Source organism: Acipenser ruthenus, chromosome 34 (assembly GCF_902713425.1).
Source record: "Acipenser ruthenus chromosome 34, fAciRut3.2 maternal haplotype, whole genome shotgun sequence".
Taxonomy (NCBI): Eukaryota; Metazoa; Chordata; class Actinopteri; order Acipenseriformes; family Acipenseridae; genus Acipenser; species Acipenser ruthenus.
Genome location: NC_081222.1, coordinates 12,765,154 through 12,781,810, shown reverse-complemented (window position 1 = coordinate 12,781,810; position 16,657 = coordinate 12,765,154). Strand labels below are relative to the sequence as shown.

Here is a 16,657-nt window from a genome sequence, read left to right as displayed (position 1 = left end):
ATCCACAGAGGCTCATCATTTGCAATGCAAACAGATTACTGAGAAATGCTAGTGTGTTGCAGGGTTACAGATTCAGGAAACAGGAGATATGAGAATACTTTCTCCAGCCCATTACAATGAACCAACACCAGGGACACACCAACAATCACCTGATACCTAACTGCAGTACCAACCTCAGGGTCAAACTGACCATTTCCTCTGCATGCATGGGAAGATGGAAGTGAGGAAGGAAGAGAATTTTTATACTGGATTGTAGATGCAACATTGACAAAAACTGTGTCTCTGTGCGTGTACGTGTGAGTGAGTGTGTGTGTGTGTGTGTGCGTGCGTGTGTGTGTGTTTTGTGGCTGGCAGCAGAAGAACAGCCTGGGGCCAAGACTGGATCACTGGAATGTTTAATTGAGTAATTAATTCCAGGTGGGAATTCAAATATCAATAACCCACTGGCCACAACCTATAAAAGGGAACAAAGCAATGTTTGTAGGTAGAGGCTTTTACATGTTTAACTGTAGTTTGCACATCGGTACCGTTGTATTGTTTTCCCTTGAGGGTTAATACTGTAGCGATTTGGTACTACATATCCAGGACCTGGGTTAAATCAAAAATATGGCAGCTCCTGGAAACGGAACTTGTCGTCTCAGAGTAATTGCCCAGTTAGTTGGGTATCTTTCACATGAATTGCAGTTTTAAAATGAATGTTCTTGCCTCTGCCATTGTCACTGCTGTCCTGACTGAATGCTACCCTGCCTGTCACACCTTAGTATTTCTAAGCGCCTAGCCTGGGCGCAGCTGTGTTAAGGGTGGGGAGGCATTGCCTGACTTTTCTGGCTTCAGGACGCGACACAGGAACTCGCAGCAAAAGGAAACGTGTGTTCCTCATGCGATTCCTGTGCCAATGACAAATCCAGGAACTGACCTAGTCTCACAGCGTTTAAATGCATATTCGATCACGGTGCAGCTTGACAGACAGTAGCCACTCATACAAAATGTGTACTAGGAAGACATGGAATCCCGCAGGAAAAAGACAGATAATGGCCCACAATTTACAAGTGAGGAATACAAGAAATTTGCAAGAGAGTGGGATTCAAAACACACAGCTGCTTCACCTTGAAAATCGACAATGGCTTAGCAGAGAATATAGGCTTCTTCCAGGAGTGGTTTCACAGAATGGACGGGAGTGATCCGTACCGCAGTATTCTAGAATAATCTCAGCACTCCCATTGGTGAACGTGGCTCAGCAGCACAGATACTCATGAGTAGGAGGCTTCAATCTAAACAGCTGTGCTCTAAATGACTGCTACTGCCCAAAGGACACTAAACACCAGCAGAAATCAAAAATAAATAAATAAACTATAGCAAGCTGAAGGACAGTTTTACGGAGGCTAATACGTGCTGTGTGTTCTTGAGGAGGTGTAATAGAGGTACTGACTGTAATTATGCTGCCATCTAGTGGACCGCAGAACGTTTTCAGTTGAATAAAGTTGACTGGATAGTTTGGAAGCTCCGTGTCGCATTTTAAAAGAAACATGACATGACCTGGATTTTATTCTGTAATACAACCAATATGTTCATGTCGATTACAAGGCAAAACGAACAAGGTGGTTTATTAAAACATGAACTTATTCACAAGACAGACTGGTAAAGATGATATTAGCAGCAGTAGAATAGTCTAACTGAATCAGTTAAAATCACGACGTTTGTCACAGCAAGGAGTTAATCGGAGAGCAATAGAAAAGGGAACTGGACATTACTAGGTAAACATAAAACAACAATTATTCAAATACAAGCTAACCAAAATAATTATAAAGTGCATAAAAACAGCGACACGCGTGCTCTACGGTATTGCTCAAGAAGATATAAACAGCATGCCATAGATTTGAACTGATAGCCGAATTCAGTACCTACCTACTTTATGAGTGACACAAGAAAGAAAATAGAGGACACTACCACGCACAGCCTGGGAGGGGATGGTTTCATTCTCCCATCGATTCCACTTCATTTATCAGCTGTGTTGTTGTAATCAACACCAGCAATTAATTCATCAATAAACCATGTTAATGCTGTGTAACAACTTACCTTTGTGCAGTAACCGATACAGCGATAATTAAAGATTGCGTCATTGCAAACGGGTAACGCTGTTTGGATTATAATTATTTTTGAACGGACATTCTATTTTCCTTTTGAAGCGTTTTTGTTTTGAGGAAACGCTTGGACTGGACATTTACTTAAGACTTATTTCTTTCTTTATGTTTAAACGCGCTTTAAGCCCTGCATTAGCTCGCAAAGTACACACGTGTTTGTATAACCGGGTAAAAATGTGTTTCCACCGCGGTGTGAGACGTGTGCCTCCTTCTCATGTCTGTCAGCCATTGTGTTTTCTTCAGTATTTTTTTTTTATCGTTTTTCTTTGCATTTTGAAAAGTCTTTTTTATTATCTAAAGCATTGCAATTACGGTGTTTCGGTTTATGTTGCTGATGTTGTGTGTCACTCAACTGTAGTCCCAATTAAGGAGAAGGGATGGATAGTGCGCTACTCTGTCCACAATAAAGACATCACAACTTCATTTCTAACTGTACTTTTGAAAAGAAATACTTTTATTTTTATTTAAGAAAAAAATCTATTCAAGCGTCACTCCCGTTGCTGGTTCATGTTTGCTTATCTCTCTTGTATCCCTAGCACTGGGTTTTATTGTCTTCAGTAGAAAGGTCGCGATTGTAGCTTTTCTCTGTGATCTGAAGTGTGTTTTTCAGACAACATAACAAGGTATGCCGCTCAAGCAGTAAAGTTTACCTGCGGGAATATCACACGATTAGGCGATTTGCCACTTCGTTGTTGCTTGCTACAGGCAACAATACGCCACTGTTTTTTAATTTGCCGACAGATGTTTCAACTTTGGACTCCAAACATGACATCATTAAAAATCACGCCTCTTTTATTTGTATTTGCTCCCGTTCCCGTCGCTCAAAGTTTCTGCAGGGTAAATCTCCAATGCTATTGGGTAATAAGAATGCCAGGGGCGGGTGCGTTGGTCTGACCTGCTCTTTGTCGCTATTGGTTGAATGCGTTCCAGAGGCGTGGGATTTCGGTGCGTTGATTGGCTGTAGTTCATTCTAGGACAAGGACTGTGTTTCCGGCGTTGTTGGTGATCGAGCGAACCGAGGCTGTCACTGTCAGAAACGTCAGGTAAGCTTTAAACTCGTAAACAAACAGAAGCTTAAATCAATCCACGCGTTATTGTCATCAGCACCGGGTTATTAAGATGTACAAGTCTTGATGGAGGTCGATTCTTTCATGTTGCTGTAGATCTGTATAACGGTATGTATTTACACGGCTCGGTGCGTTGGCTGGGGGTCAAATCGCCGCATCATTCCGATCTGTGTCGAGTCAGACATTATATTAGCGAAGTCAGTAAAGCTTCTGCTGTGCCTGAAATGAACCATGAATTAATATACACGGAGCAAAGTCTTTTATATTGAGATACTTCAGCTGTTTGATAAGTAAAACACGACACAGGTCGGAATGGGAATCGGCAGCGTTCACCGATTTGCCGGCGCTCCGCTAGCTAAGAGGTTGAACAGTGTTTGGTTGGTGTGGATGAGAAGCAAATCAAATGCGATTGTCTTCCGCACAGAGCTGTCCCTCGTTACTTGGACTGTGGTGGATTTGTTATTATTTATTTATTTAGCAGACACCTTTATCCAAGGCGACTTACAGAGACTAGCGTGTGTGAACTATGCATCAGCTGCAGAGTCACTTACAACTACGCCCCACCCGAAAGACGGAGCACAAGGAGGTTAAGTGACTTGTTCAGGGTCACACAGTGAGTCAGTGGCTGAACCGGGATTTGAACCCGGGACCTCCTGGTTACTTTTACTACTTGCCTGCCACAGATATCTGTAATGCAGACTAGATCAGCCCAAGTGTCTTTATAGAAGAGCCGGAGCTTCCTAGTGGCCAGGATCACCTTTCTCTTTGTGTTCCTGGCTGGACACCGCTGTGCACTAGAGGCTGCTGGCTCTAACGTCAATCGCGTTGGCAGATCTGGCCAGGGTAAAATAATGGCAGTAAAAAGTACTGTGAAATCGTAGCCTAGTTTGATGTAGCTCCCCTGGTAAAGGCACGGCCACGTGGTGTGCAGGGTGAGTCACACACACAGTCAAGGGCGGGCAGCTTCCTGGCAGGGAGTGTCACTGTGTCGCTCCTGTGGGTTCGGGAGGTACTGTGTCTGGGATTTATCCTTCAGAGGCGTGTAAGGAGGTGGCTGGCGTGGGGGATCGGAGGACAGCCACTGACTGTCAGTTCTCCTGAGCTGCTGCGGTGAAGGAATGTAATGATCCCATTCTACCAGCCCATTGTGTTATAATACAGAACCATTGTGGAGCCACTGACTGCCTGCCATTGAAGATCATAAGGTAGAGTTAGTACCCTTTGGTCCAGTATGTCAGCCTCCTCCCATTGTAGCTTCCCAGTACTTGTGCTACCATTGCCCCTTAGTGTAATACAGAGCATTCTTAAATGGGTCAAATAATTGGCCATGGGCCATTTTTGGTTTTAAACAGAAAATGTAATTTGAACTCATTCTAATGCATGTCTAGAATTTTCAAATCCACGATTGAAAGCACAGGTGTCTGTTTCAAGGACCGCGCTGCTTAGCTGCGACACAAGGACTGCACCCCCTCCTAATGCTGGGCCCTGACCTGCCTGCTTGATCTTCATAGGGGTGTTTATGGACCTGCTTCCTGACGACAGGAGTGCAGAATGGGGCAGACCACGTCTGGAGAAGCAGAACCTGCTGATGTAAGAGCCTGCTGCTGACAGTACCCAGCGTGTGTGTGTGTGTGTGTGTCAGTATGTGTGTGCGTGCGTGCATGCGTGTGTGCGTGCGTGCGTGTGAGGGTTGGGGATTGGGTCTCTCATGTAATCTAGTTTCCTTGCTGGTAGAAGATGTCGTGTAAAAGCAGCAAAGTTTAACAGACACAGTAATTGCAGCTTTTGTTTTGTTCGTGTTGCTTCTGGTCCCATCTGCCATGAAAGCTGGGATTCAGTTGAACTTGCATGACCTCTTCACAGTGCTCTCCCTTTCTCTCGATCTTTTCAATGGCTTCTCCCTTTTTGCTAATTTGGCCGTTCATGTCCACACACATTTGCACAGATTGCAGTCACTCAAAAAATTGATGAAATCTAAATTTGTTTAAAAAACTAAATCAGTTTTTTTTGTTTTAGTACGGGACAGATTCTGAGCGACACTCCAAACAAATCACTGATTTGCGCAGGGTCCAGTGCCCGTTGGTTTGGATGTTACTGTATCAAATTAAAACGTTTATTTTTGTTGTTGGCTGTGCAGCCATGAACTGTAATAAACATGGTCGTGTATTTATGTACAGATAAATTAACATGTTCAATAACATCAGCTAGGTTGTGAAGACGTGTGTGTGCGTGCGTGTCAGCGTGTGTTTTTGCGTGCGTGCGTGTCAGTGTGTGTGTGTGCGTGTGTGCGTGCGTGCGTGCGTGCATGTATGAGGAATGCACACAGTAACATCAACGCATCCTATTTCTAGGGTGTTTCTGTCAGTTTGATTGGTCTGGTGTCACACTGTAGGAGCTGATCCAGCAGATATAGGGAGGATCACATTATTTAACAAGGCCTCTTAGCCATTCCTATAATAGAGTGAATAAAGGGCTGCTGCTTTAACCCACCACTGAGTGCAGGGCTGGAGTGAGTGTCTAACACTGGTTGCTGTTGCCTTGTTCAGTTTGCGTGCTTGATGAGACACCAGCAATCTCAGTTTGAAATGGTTTTCTCTCGTACTGTCTCTTCTTTCTCTTGCTTGCAGAGAGTTAGTGATGTGTTAAGTGCTGTGCAGTGTGTTGTGTTTCCTTCTGCTTTCCTGTGTTTTTATCTGATCAGAAAACACAGACCTCAGGAAGAGCTGCTTACACAACTCTCTATCTGGCTGTTACGAAAAAGCAATATTAACACAAACCCACGCACAGTGGAGACCAGTGGCCTGACCTCACTCTTACTTCAGCTTATCCAGTGCATTTCCATCTGCAGCAGTGAGAATCAGGGCTGTGTCATCCCCAGTTAGGAGTGCAGCTTTTTCTTTGAAGTTACCAGACGAGCATCCAGTGCAACGGATGCTAGAGTAGGGTGCTAACGTGAGGAGGAAACGTCCTGCATGCTAACCCCAATGAGCCGGCCAGGTTTGTGCGTGCAGGAGAGTGGAGGGAGGCTGCTTCATTCCACTGCACTGGGATGCTGACCCCTTGTTTCACTGCGTTGGGGAACACTGTGTTACACTAATTCTGTGCTGTGTGACTCTCTATTACAGGAAAGGTTTGCAAACATCAAGACGTTTGTGGAAGATCAGCTGCAGACTAGCATGGTGAGTTCATGTGAAAGTAATAATAATATAAGTCATGATTAGAACAGGCTGGTAGGTGAAGCTGATGTTTAGTTTTTTGCTCTTTTTCTTAGGAATGTCAGTTGTTTAAGCATTTCAACTCTTCCAGGGTTAAACTTGTTCCTAAATGTTTACCCGTTGTCGGAGATGTGCAAGTTGGATCAGTGTGTGTACAGCTGTGGCCAAAGTTTTGCATCGCCTAGAATTTTAGGATTGAGACATAACTGCAAGGCGGTGTGTAATTCAGTATGTTAAGGTAACATTATTCAGCAGGTTTCATTGGACTTCATGAAGCACAATGAGTTCATTCTGTCAGGTGATGCTAAACGTTTGGCCAGCGCTGTACAGTAGGATGCGTGCCGTGGGTGCGAGGCTGTTTGAATGAGTATCTGTTCTTTTCATGAGGGCTTGTGAATGCGTTACTACAGTTTGAATGTGTTTGATCCTGCAGAGGAAATGCTTAGTGGCGGGTTGGCTTGTAACGGCCCTTCTCTGCGTCTCTCTCCCTGTGTAGATGGTGGGGATAATGATCGGCGCTGGCATCTCAATCGTTCTCATTGCCAGCCTCCTCTTCTTCATCCTGCGCAGGATCCAGTTCAGAAGTGAGACCCGAGGGGGGAGGAGGGGGGTCTGACCTTCCCTCACCTTTACAATGGAGAGAACTCATCTGATGCGCTGAAATGTTTTGTGAGGCAGCGTGTTATTTGAAAGTGTACATTGTTCAGTTTTAATAGAAGTTACCGAGCTGGAATTAAACTCTGCAGGTGTTTAGCGCAGGACAGTTTCAGTAGGTTGGGTTCTTTTTTCTCCTTTTGTAACACAATTTCTGAAGTTATAAAGGTAACCAACTTTCACACATCCAGACCAACCAACAAGAATAAGCAGGAAACGTAATCGCATCCACACTTCATAATTCAGTGCCCCTTTTTCTTCATAGGTCTTGTGTTTTCCGATATGAGAAACACACACATATTGATAACCCTGTATTTATTTGTAAAGGGGTTCCTTTCACAGCACGCAGTGAAGCGTTGAGTTGCCTCCCTGTTTGAAAGGTTGATCAATGTCTCTTCCCTTTCCTTCATCTCTATCGCAGACAGGCAGGCCCAGGAATCGCCCAAATACAGGTTCCGCAAGAGAGACAAGGTCATGTTCTACGGACGCAAGATCATGCGCAAGGTATTTGTGTTTCCAGTGAGTGTTTCGCTGTGAGGGTGTGCTGGCACTTACTGGAACGTCCGATTCACGAATTGTATTGCGAAATGTGGAGCAATTCGTTTTCAAAGTTGTTCTACATTTTTGCTGTCAGTTTGGGGTTCATTTGACTTTAAAGGTTGACTGAAATTGTATTTGATGGTGGATCAGGATACACGCCTGTCTGCATCTGCAATAGAAAATAAGGTGTTCCATTACCCCAATACATGCCTCTGTGACACGCTCTCCATTTTGACATGCTTATACAGTAGGGCTGTGCAGAAAGACAGTCGTGCTTGGAGGTAAGAAGTATTTATCGGCAGGTATGCAACACATCCATTCGTTAGCTTGTTGATTACAAAACAAGAACACTGTTCTGTCGTTTTCTATTAGCTTGGGAACAAAAAACACACAAGGGGTACCTGTGGCAGGGCGAAAGTCCTGCAGTGTAAGTAGTGTGGGTGTGGGAATGTAAGGTTGGCAGGGATGGGGTTAGATCTGTCCCTGCTATCAATCGCAGGCGTGGCCATTCCCCAATGAGGTGATTGCGTGTGAACTGGGGAATGGCCACACCTGTGATTGCAAAGGCGAGCAGTGCAGCAGGAGGCGGTTTGCAGGTCTCCCAGTCCCCCTCCTCCCTCGCTGTTAGCAGTGCAGTGCTGTAGTATTGGAGGGTGTTAGCAGTGCAGTGATGCGGCAGGCTGGGTGCTGTGCTCTGAAAGCTGTTCTGTGTGTTGCAGGTCTCTCAGTCCCCCTCCTCCCTCGCTGTTAGCAGTGCAGTGCTGTAGTATTGGAGGGTGTTAGCAGTGCAGTGATGAGGCAGGCTGGGTGCTGTGCTCTGAAAGCTGTTCTGTGTGTTGCAGGTCTCTCAGTCCACCTCCTCCCTCGCTGTTAGCAGTGCAGTGCTGTAGTATTGGAGGGTGTTAGCAGTGCAGTGATGAGGCAGGCTGGGTGCGGTTCTCTGAAAGCTGTTCTGTGTATTGCAGGTCTCTCAGTCCACCTCCTCCCTCGTTGGCACCACCCCCTCCCGGCCGCGCATGAAGAAGAAGCAGAAGATGCTCAACATTGCCAAAAAGTACGTGCCGTGTGTCCCTCGCACCAGAACGAAGACGTTCCAGACCCTTTGGGATGCGACGTGATGGAACTCGTTCACGTGTTTGATTTCAATCACAAACCCGGCGCTGTTCTCTGTAGAGGACGTTCTCTCTGCCTTCAGTAGGAAGGCCTGGCCTCTGTTAAGGACACATTTTGTTGGTTCCTGGACTGTCCTTAATGGTGAGGTTTCACTGTATGTGAAATGATTGAATGGTGAATTGAGTCTAAGCCCTTTCTCTGTGTCCCCCCCCCTTCTCTCTCTCTCTCTCCCAGGATCCTGCGCTTCACAAAGGAGGTCCCCACCCTGCAGCTGAAGGAGCCACCCCCCTCCGTGCTGGAGGCTGACCTGACCGAGTTCGACGTGGCCAACTCCCACCTGCCCTCCGAGGTGCTGTACATGCTCAAGAATGTGAGGTGAGGGGCGCTGCGCCAGGGGCAGGACCGGGGAAGGGGGGCAGTGCCTGTGAAACACTCCTCTCGATCCAGGAGCACACTCATCTCTAATTGCGCTACAGTATTCAACGCAGTACATCACTTCTACTGCCTGTCCTTTTGTGTGAATTCCATTTCAACGTGTGCTCAGCAAACTCCAAGATTTCTATAATTAACAGCCTGCCCTTCGTTATACCTACATTAGAGAGATCGATTTGTGAAGACTTTGTGAAAGACCTCTAGTGGAAAGCGTTTGTCATTGAATTGATGAAGTTTCTTTTAGTTTAGATTTAGCATTGTCCGGTGTTTCTGATGCTGTGTTATGAAGAGCCTGGACTGGATGAAACTGCTATGCAGTAGGAGTGTTATTTCCGTCTCGTTGCGTTGCAGGGTGCTGGGCCACTTTGAGAAGCCTCTGTTCCTGGAGCTGTGCAAGCACATGGTGTTCCTGAAGTTCCAGCAGGGGGAGTATGTGTTCAGACCAGGGCAGCCCGACAGCAGCATCTATGTGGTTCAGGATGGGAAGCTGGAGCTTTGTCTCACTGGAGTGGTAAGCAGGGCTGGGGGCGGCTCTGTAAACTGTGTAGACTATTATTAAAAAGCGAAACACAATCAGCAGCTTTTGCATTAAAGCATAAGGGTGTTGAGCAAGTTCAGGCAGGACACATGAAACAGGAGATTCTAGTTGTGCCGTGATGGGATTGCTGTAGCCGCGGCTGTGATGACAACCAGGCAGGAGTTAATCAACCAAACATCCTCGCGGTTCAGAGCGTGGGTTTGCAGGCAGGGCGACATTACAGACTGAGTTACTGTACAAGTAAAACAATGTTCCCTATTGAACTCCTGAATTCACTGCACAACAAATTCTGTTTCAATGTATATAGCTTGTTGTGATCATAATAAGTACTAAACTAAAAACTATGTAACATACACAGAATGCCTGGTCTAGTATGTGTGTTCTGTTTTTTTATTTTATAAATCAGTTATAGCCTCTTACTATCAATTCTATGGGATGTTCTCTTGGATAGGAAAGTGAATAATTGAGGAATATTGAAATGTATGTTATTTGATTGCCTGCTACAGTAGTTGCACCTAATGAAATAATTCCGTTTCTACAGCAGGTGTTGCGTGTTCTTGTGCTGCTGTTTTCATAGTCAATGATAAAGTGGATTATTTTTACTGGATCAAAGGATCACTTTGCAAACCATCCCGTTGCGTATCCAAGCCTCTGCAGCCCGTTTCACGTTAATCACGTTTCATGACGTTTCAATAAAGAACCCGAGTCAAAAATAAACCTGTTACTCTAAAGAGGCCAGTGCTTTATTGCAGTATGTTGTGAGCCCCTGAAAAACAAACACTGAAAAGAGCCGGTCTAGTTATAGTGGTGCCCTGTCTGTTGACAGAGTCTTCATTAATTTCCTTGACCCTGCTGGATTTCTGTGTGTGTGTGTGTGTGTGTGTGTGCAGGATGGGAAGGACGGGGTGGTGAAGGAGGTGTATCCAGGAGACAGTGTGCACAGCCTGCTCAGCATCCTCGATGTCATCACAGTGAGTAACTGCACAACTCCATTACTACTTGATCCAAGTTTAACTGTCGCGGGGTGTTTTTTAAGCACCAAGTCAAGGGTCTGTAAATGAAAGGGACCTGTTCAAGTCCTGTGAGTTTCATGACAGTCTCGCCCTGTGTAATTACTCCCTGGAGGTAGGGGGCGCTGTGCTGAAAGCATTGTGTGTTGCAGGGTCACCAGAAGCCCTACAAGACTATGTCTGCGCGAGCGGCCGAGGTGTCCACCATCCTTCAGCTCCCAGTGGAGGCTTTCCTGAAGATCTTTGAGAAATACCCGGAGAGCTTGGTGCGAGTGGTGCAGGTGAGGGGCTCGCTGTGTGTGTGTGTGTGTGAGGGGGGTGGTGGTGGGGATTTCTGAGGGCTTGCTTCCTAAAGGGTAAGTCTCCTGTCAATGTTATTTATCTTCTCCTCTAGTTATGCCCTTTTTATCCACATCGGCATGGCCCTTATGTTTTCAGATTGTGGAGCTTGCTGTCTTAATGAAGAGCTGCTGGCTTCTGCTTCCCAGAATCCTCCTGGAAATCATGGTAGTGCCGTGGCCCAGAGCGCCTCTAAATGTGTGCTTGAGCTCTTCAGTGTTTGACACTCCCTGCTGGTACAGGACAAGATTGCTACCGGTTATTCTGACCCCTAGACCCCCTAGACCCCTAGCTTACTCACTTACTAATTATATCATAGACACCCCCGTTGTTTTTCTGTAGCATCCACGAGACTACCTGCCGTGGTGTCGGCTGCTTCCACAGTACTGGATGCTTCACAGCCCCATTGTTGCAGAATGTTAACTGGATTCAGATGGAGAAATTGTGCTTTTTTTTTCTGAGAGTATTGTGACGTTTTTGGTATTGAATGTTGCATCAACCAGCGCTTTTGAAATCTTAACACAGCTCCGAATTACATTTTCAAATCTATTTAACTGTCCTCTAAACATGAAGGTGTTTGCATTTCCTCAGCATCGGTGAAACTGGATTTCAGTGCACAGCGTTGGATTGAAAGTTGATGAAAGTTTACTCTGTTGCCTTGAATTCCAGTTTGAGACGGGCAGGGTGCCCGTGCTTGTGTCTGCCACAATGCCTGCATGTCCCGCTGAAACGCTCTTTTTCTCTTTGTAGATTATTATGGTTCGGCTGCAGAGGGTGACAGTGCTGTCTTTGCACAACTACCTGGGCCTGACCAATGAGCTGTTCAGCCATGTAAGTCACTTCCAGACAGAACACACCTGAGGCACTGAGAGACTTCCAGTGGAAACGTCCGTCATTGAATTTACACTGAGAGACTTCCAGTGGAAACGTCTGTCATTGCATTTACACTGAGAGACTTCCAGTGGAAACGTCTGTCATTGCATTTACACTGAGAGACTTCCAGTGGAAACGGCCGTCATTGCATTTACACTGAGAGACTTCCAGTGGAAACGGCTGTCATTGCATTTACACTGAGAGACTTCCAGTGGAAACGGCCGTCATTGCATTTACACTGAGAGACTTCCAGTGGAAACGGCTGTCATTGCATTTACACTGAGACACTTCCAGTGGAAATGTCTGTCATTGCATTTACACTGAAACAATCTGTCCAGTAACACATAGGGAAACGTGAGACCTAGTGAAAGATAGCGATGTGAATAAGCTGTATTTGCTGGAATTATTTTGCCAGCACGTAAGGATCATTGCAGTTGAAGTGGACACAATCCTGGGAGGTGTTTCCTCCAGTAATAGAGGATACATAAAGCACGTGTGACAGAGGGGATGGACCCAGCTAGGTGTCTGAGTTACAGCATAACCGTGGAGCGCGGAGCATGTCCTGGAGCTGGGAGAATGCCTCTGTCCATTATTATTGTTCTCCATGGGACTAACACCAGTAATGTTGGTATCATTTTAAGTCGTGTTTCCAACAGACTGTGATAAAGTAATGTGTCACTGCTGGTCAGTAACTGAAGCGTGTGTGTGTGTGTGTGTCTGTGTGTCTGCGTGTGTGTCTGTGTCTCTGTGGGTCTGTGTCGTTCCCAGGAGATGCAGCCCCTGCGTCTGCCCCCCCAGTCCCCTCACCCCTCTCGCACCAGCCCTGTCCGGCACAGCAGGCGCTTCGGGAGCTGTAACACTGTGTCTGAGGAGCAGCGGGACGGCACGGGCAAACAGGAGAGCGGTGAGAGCCAGCTATCCACACACACACACACACTGCAGGGCCAGCTATCCACACACACACACACACTGCAGAGCCAGCTACACACACACACACACACACACTGCAGAGCCAGCTATCCACACACACACACACTGCAGAGCCAGCTACACACACACACACACACACACTGCAGAGCCAGCTACACACACACACACACACACACTGCAGAGCCAGCTATCCACACACACACACACACACTGCAGAGCCAGCTACACACACACACACACACACACTGCAGAGCCAGCTACACACACACACACACACACACACTGCAGAGCCAGCTATCCACACACACACACACACTGCAGAGCCAGCTATCCACACACACACACACACTGCAGAGCCAGCTACACACACACACACACACACACACACACACTGCAGAGCCAGCTACACACACACACACACACACACACACACTGCAGAGCCAGCTACACACACACACACACACACTGCAGAGCCAGCTATCCACACACACACACACACTGCAGAGCCAGCTATCCACACACACACACACACACACACACTGCAGAGCCAGCTACACACACACACACACTGCACAGCCAGCTATCCACACACACACACACACACACACACACACACACACACACACACACACACACTGCAGAGCCAGCTACACACACACACACACACACTGCAGCAGTAACCCTAACTCTAACTCTAACCCTAACCCTGCGACAGCACAGATCTGCCGTGTGTCACATTCCCCGCATTCTCGGATTGCACAGTGATGTTGTTCTCATTGTTGCCTGCAGGGGGCGATCACTTGAAAACCCAAGAAGGTTCCTCTGTGCCAATGATAAGCAGGACCATCTCCATGCCTGTTGATATCTCGGGTAAGAAAATCAGACCTTCAGATCCCCCCCTGCTCTGTGAATAGAACAGACTTCCATTCACTCAACTGGACCTTTATCCATTTCTATATACAGAACTGCTTTTGCCTGTATAATTGCACCATACTAATGTTTCTGTCTAGTTTTCTACTGTGTAATGCATTTATCTTGGCAGGATAACTTCTTGTACCCCATAGAATTCACATAAACAATTTTAAATTGATAAAAATGAGGGGGTCCTTCGATTCCCCTAGAAGGATGAATTCCGCCCGTCCTGTGTTTAAACTAGATATACACCAGCCTGCTAAGCTGTGACAGTAACATTGATGAAAGACCATGTTAAAGCTCTGTAGTGCTCTTGTCGTTTTTCCTAGAGAGGTCACATGATGAACAGAGAGCCAATGAAAACAAGCGAGTCACAGGAAAAGCAGAGACTGGCCACTGAGAAGGAGGGAGGAGAAGAGGTGGCTTTTGGGAAATGGAGTCCTCGCGTTTTGGTTCCCCTTCTCCTTAACCAATCACAGCTTTTCCTTTTAACCTTTTCTTGTAGCTTGAGAACGACGTAGTGGATTGGTATGAGTTGTGGTTTTGTGAGCTCCGAGTCCTGCCTGAAGCACAGCTAGTTTTGTGAGTGTGTGTTTGTGATTGGCTGGAGTCTCGCTTTGCCTCTTCAGGGTTGGAGAGGGGCTCTTGTTCGGACTTCGATATGGCGTACGAGCGAGGCAGGATCTCTGTGTCCCTGCAGGAGGATGGCATGATGGGAACTCCATCGTTCACGAGGGTCAGTGACGTTCTGAACCGTTACCTCCTGGATACCATGTGAACGTTTAAACCTCTGAATGCTATTGCTTTGTGCGAATCACACAGAACACACATACTAGGATATTAAACAGATACAAATGAAAGTGGTTCATTCGCTATATCTATTACTGCTTCACTTTCTTGGGTCATTTCACCCCAGTGTGTCTTTGGGGTCAGCCCTTATAAAAGTTTACCACAGTATTTTTACAGTTTTTCCAAGTTTCCCAATTGAAGTCGTTTGTTGCCGTTGTGAGAAGCTCATTTTAACAGAATACTGCGAATTGCAATTTTGATCAATGATGTGTCGGAGTTGATTAAAAGGGAATTGGAAATTGATTGGGGGAAAAATGCATTGAAATTGAAAAGCGCTGTCGAGCTGTAATGGATTAATGCACTAATCCCTGCCCGTCTCCTGCCAGAGTGTGTCCCAGGACCCCCGGGAGAGGAAGTCCGGGACGGTGGAGGAGACGCACTCGGGAGTGGAGGAGGACGGGCTGGACGGCCAGGACAGGACGCTGCCCTGCAAGCACAGCGCTAACCTCTTCGAAGAGGGCAAGAAGGACATCCTCAAACTCATGCTCATCGAGGTAATGGGGCCGCACCCAGTCACACAAATCACTTTACATTTAATTGGTATTTTTTAGTTCAAATGGAAAACGTTTTCCTCGTGTTTTATGACTTGGTTTTCGTTCTAAGGTTTTGTTACGTGTAAGGTTCGTTTTCTTCAAGTCGTGACCCCCTTGCATCTCTCTCAGGACTCACAGAATGCCGGTTCACACGACCCCCAAAATACAGCCTGGCTCCATGACTGCAAAGAATAGTCTTTATATTAATTCATGCATTTATAACTTGACAAAACTCTCCTTACAATACAAGTTTTAGCTGATAAGTTCTCAGACAACACGAGTGGTAGGTATACATGCAGCTCAAAGCCTGGTAAAATTGAGTCAATACTGGAGCAACAAAAGCACCCCCATGTGAAGCGAGTTGCTCTTTTAAAACAAATGGGTGTGTGCTTTCCTAACCTCCCCCTCTCCCCCTCTCCTCCTCTCCCCTCTCCCAGGACCCCTCTCTGCTAAACGGGCGTGTGACTCTGCACCATGCCAAGGCGGGCTCTGTGCTGGCTCGACAAGGGGATCAGGTGAGGACTGAAGGGAGGGGCAGTTAATCCAACATCACACCAGTACGTACAGTAAACACTTTGGATAGACTCGACTTCCTAGATCATTTAACCAATCGGCTGCTTCCCCTGTTGACTGACACGCTTTCAGCCAGTAACATGCTTTTACCCAGAAGACACTGCTGAGGGCAAACGGATAACCAGAGAATAAGGCACAGAAACTGAGAGCTTCCTTTAACCTTCCTTAACCCTGACGCCCCGCTAGAGGGCTGCTCCTCCAGTCCTGACCCCTGTGTAACCCTGACACCCCGCTGGAGGGCTGCTCCTCCAGTCCTGACCCCTGTGTAACCCTGACGCCCCGCTGGAGGGCTGCTCCTCCAGTCCTGACCCCTGTGTAACCCTGACACCCCGCTAGAGAGCTTCTCCTCCAGTCCTGACCCCTGTGTAACCCTGACGCCCCGCTGGAGGGCTGCTCCTCCAGTCCTGACCCCTGTGTAACCCTGACGCCCCGCTGGAGGGCTGCTCCTCCAGTCCTGACCCCTGTGTAACCCTGACACCCCGCTAGAGAGCTTCTCCTCCAGTCCTGACCCCTGTGTAACCCTGACGCCCCGCTGGAGGGTTGCTCCTCCAGTCCTGACCCCTGTGTAACCCTGACGCCCCGCTGGAGGGCTGCTCCTCCAGTCCTGACACTTGTGTCCTGCCCAGGATGTGAGCCTCCACTTCGTGCTGTCGGGCTGCCTGCACGTCTACCAGCGGATGATTGATAAGCAGGAGGACGTGTGTCAGTTTGTGACCCGGCCTGGAGAGATGGTGGGCCAGCTAGCAGTGCTCACAGGAGAGCCTCTCATCTTCACCATCAAGGCTACCCGGGACTGTGTCTTCCTCAAGATCTCCAAGTCCGACTTCTACGAGTGAGTGTTTATATAGTTGTGCTTTTTTTTAAAATTATTTCTCAATCCTAAAATTCTAGGTTATGCTAAACTTTTGGCCAGAGCTGTACAATGTGGCATCGGGTGC

General features: G+C 47.0%; 1 protein-coding gene across 9 annotated transcripts in view; it reads left to right on the top strand.

Moving 5' to 3' along the window:
* The first annotated feature begins 3,080 nt into the window (after positions 1-3,080).
* LOC117409831 (patatin-like phospholipase domain-containing protein 6) overlaps positions 3,081-16,657 on the top strand; it is a 37,996-nt gene continuing 24,419 nt past the window's right edge. For 5 of the 9 annotated variants that reach the window (XM_059006816.1, XM_059006813.1, XM_059006814.1 and 2 more), the window contains exons 1-17: positions 3,081-3,184; positions 4,720-4,798; positions 6,334-6,387; positions 6,920-7,007; positions 7,499-7,596; positions 8,583-8,671; positions 8,965-9,105; positions 9,514-9,673; positions 10,591-10,671; positions 10,863-10,991; positions 11,800-11,880; positions 12,691-12,826; positions 13,642-13,722; positions 14,394-14,500; positions 14,940-15,107; positions 15,584-15,661; positions 16,346-16,551. In XM_059006816.1, coding sequence (XP_058862799.1) covers positions 4,760-4,798; positions 6,334-6,387; positions 6,920-7,007; positions 7,499-7,596; positions 8,583-8,671; positions 8,965-9,105; positions 9,514-9,673; positions 10,591-10,671; positions 10,863-10,991; positions 11,800-11,880; positions 12,691-12,826; positions 13,642-13,722; positions 14,394-14,500; positions 14,940-15,107; positions 15,584-15,661; positions 16,346-16,551 — 1,736 coding nt within the window. In that variant the 5' untranslated portion in view covers positions 3,081-3,184; positions 4,720-4,759. Of the gene's footprint in view, positions 3,185-3,211; positions 3,317-4,719; positions 4,799-6,333; positions 6,388-6,919; positions 7,008-7,498; positions 7,597-8,582; positions 8,672-8,964; positions 9,106-9,513; positions 9,674-10,590; positions 10,672-10,862; positions 10,992-11,799; positions 11,881-12,690; positions 12,827-13,641; positions 13,723-14,393; positions 14,501-14,939; positions 15,108-15,583; positions 15,662-16,345; positions 16,552-16,657 lie in introns of those variants that run through there. The other 4 variants (XM_059006818.1, XM_059006817.1, XM_059006812.1 and 1 more) reach the window with 2 other exon arrangements.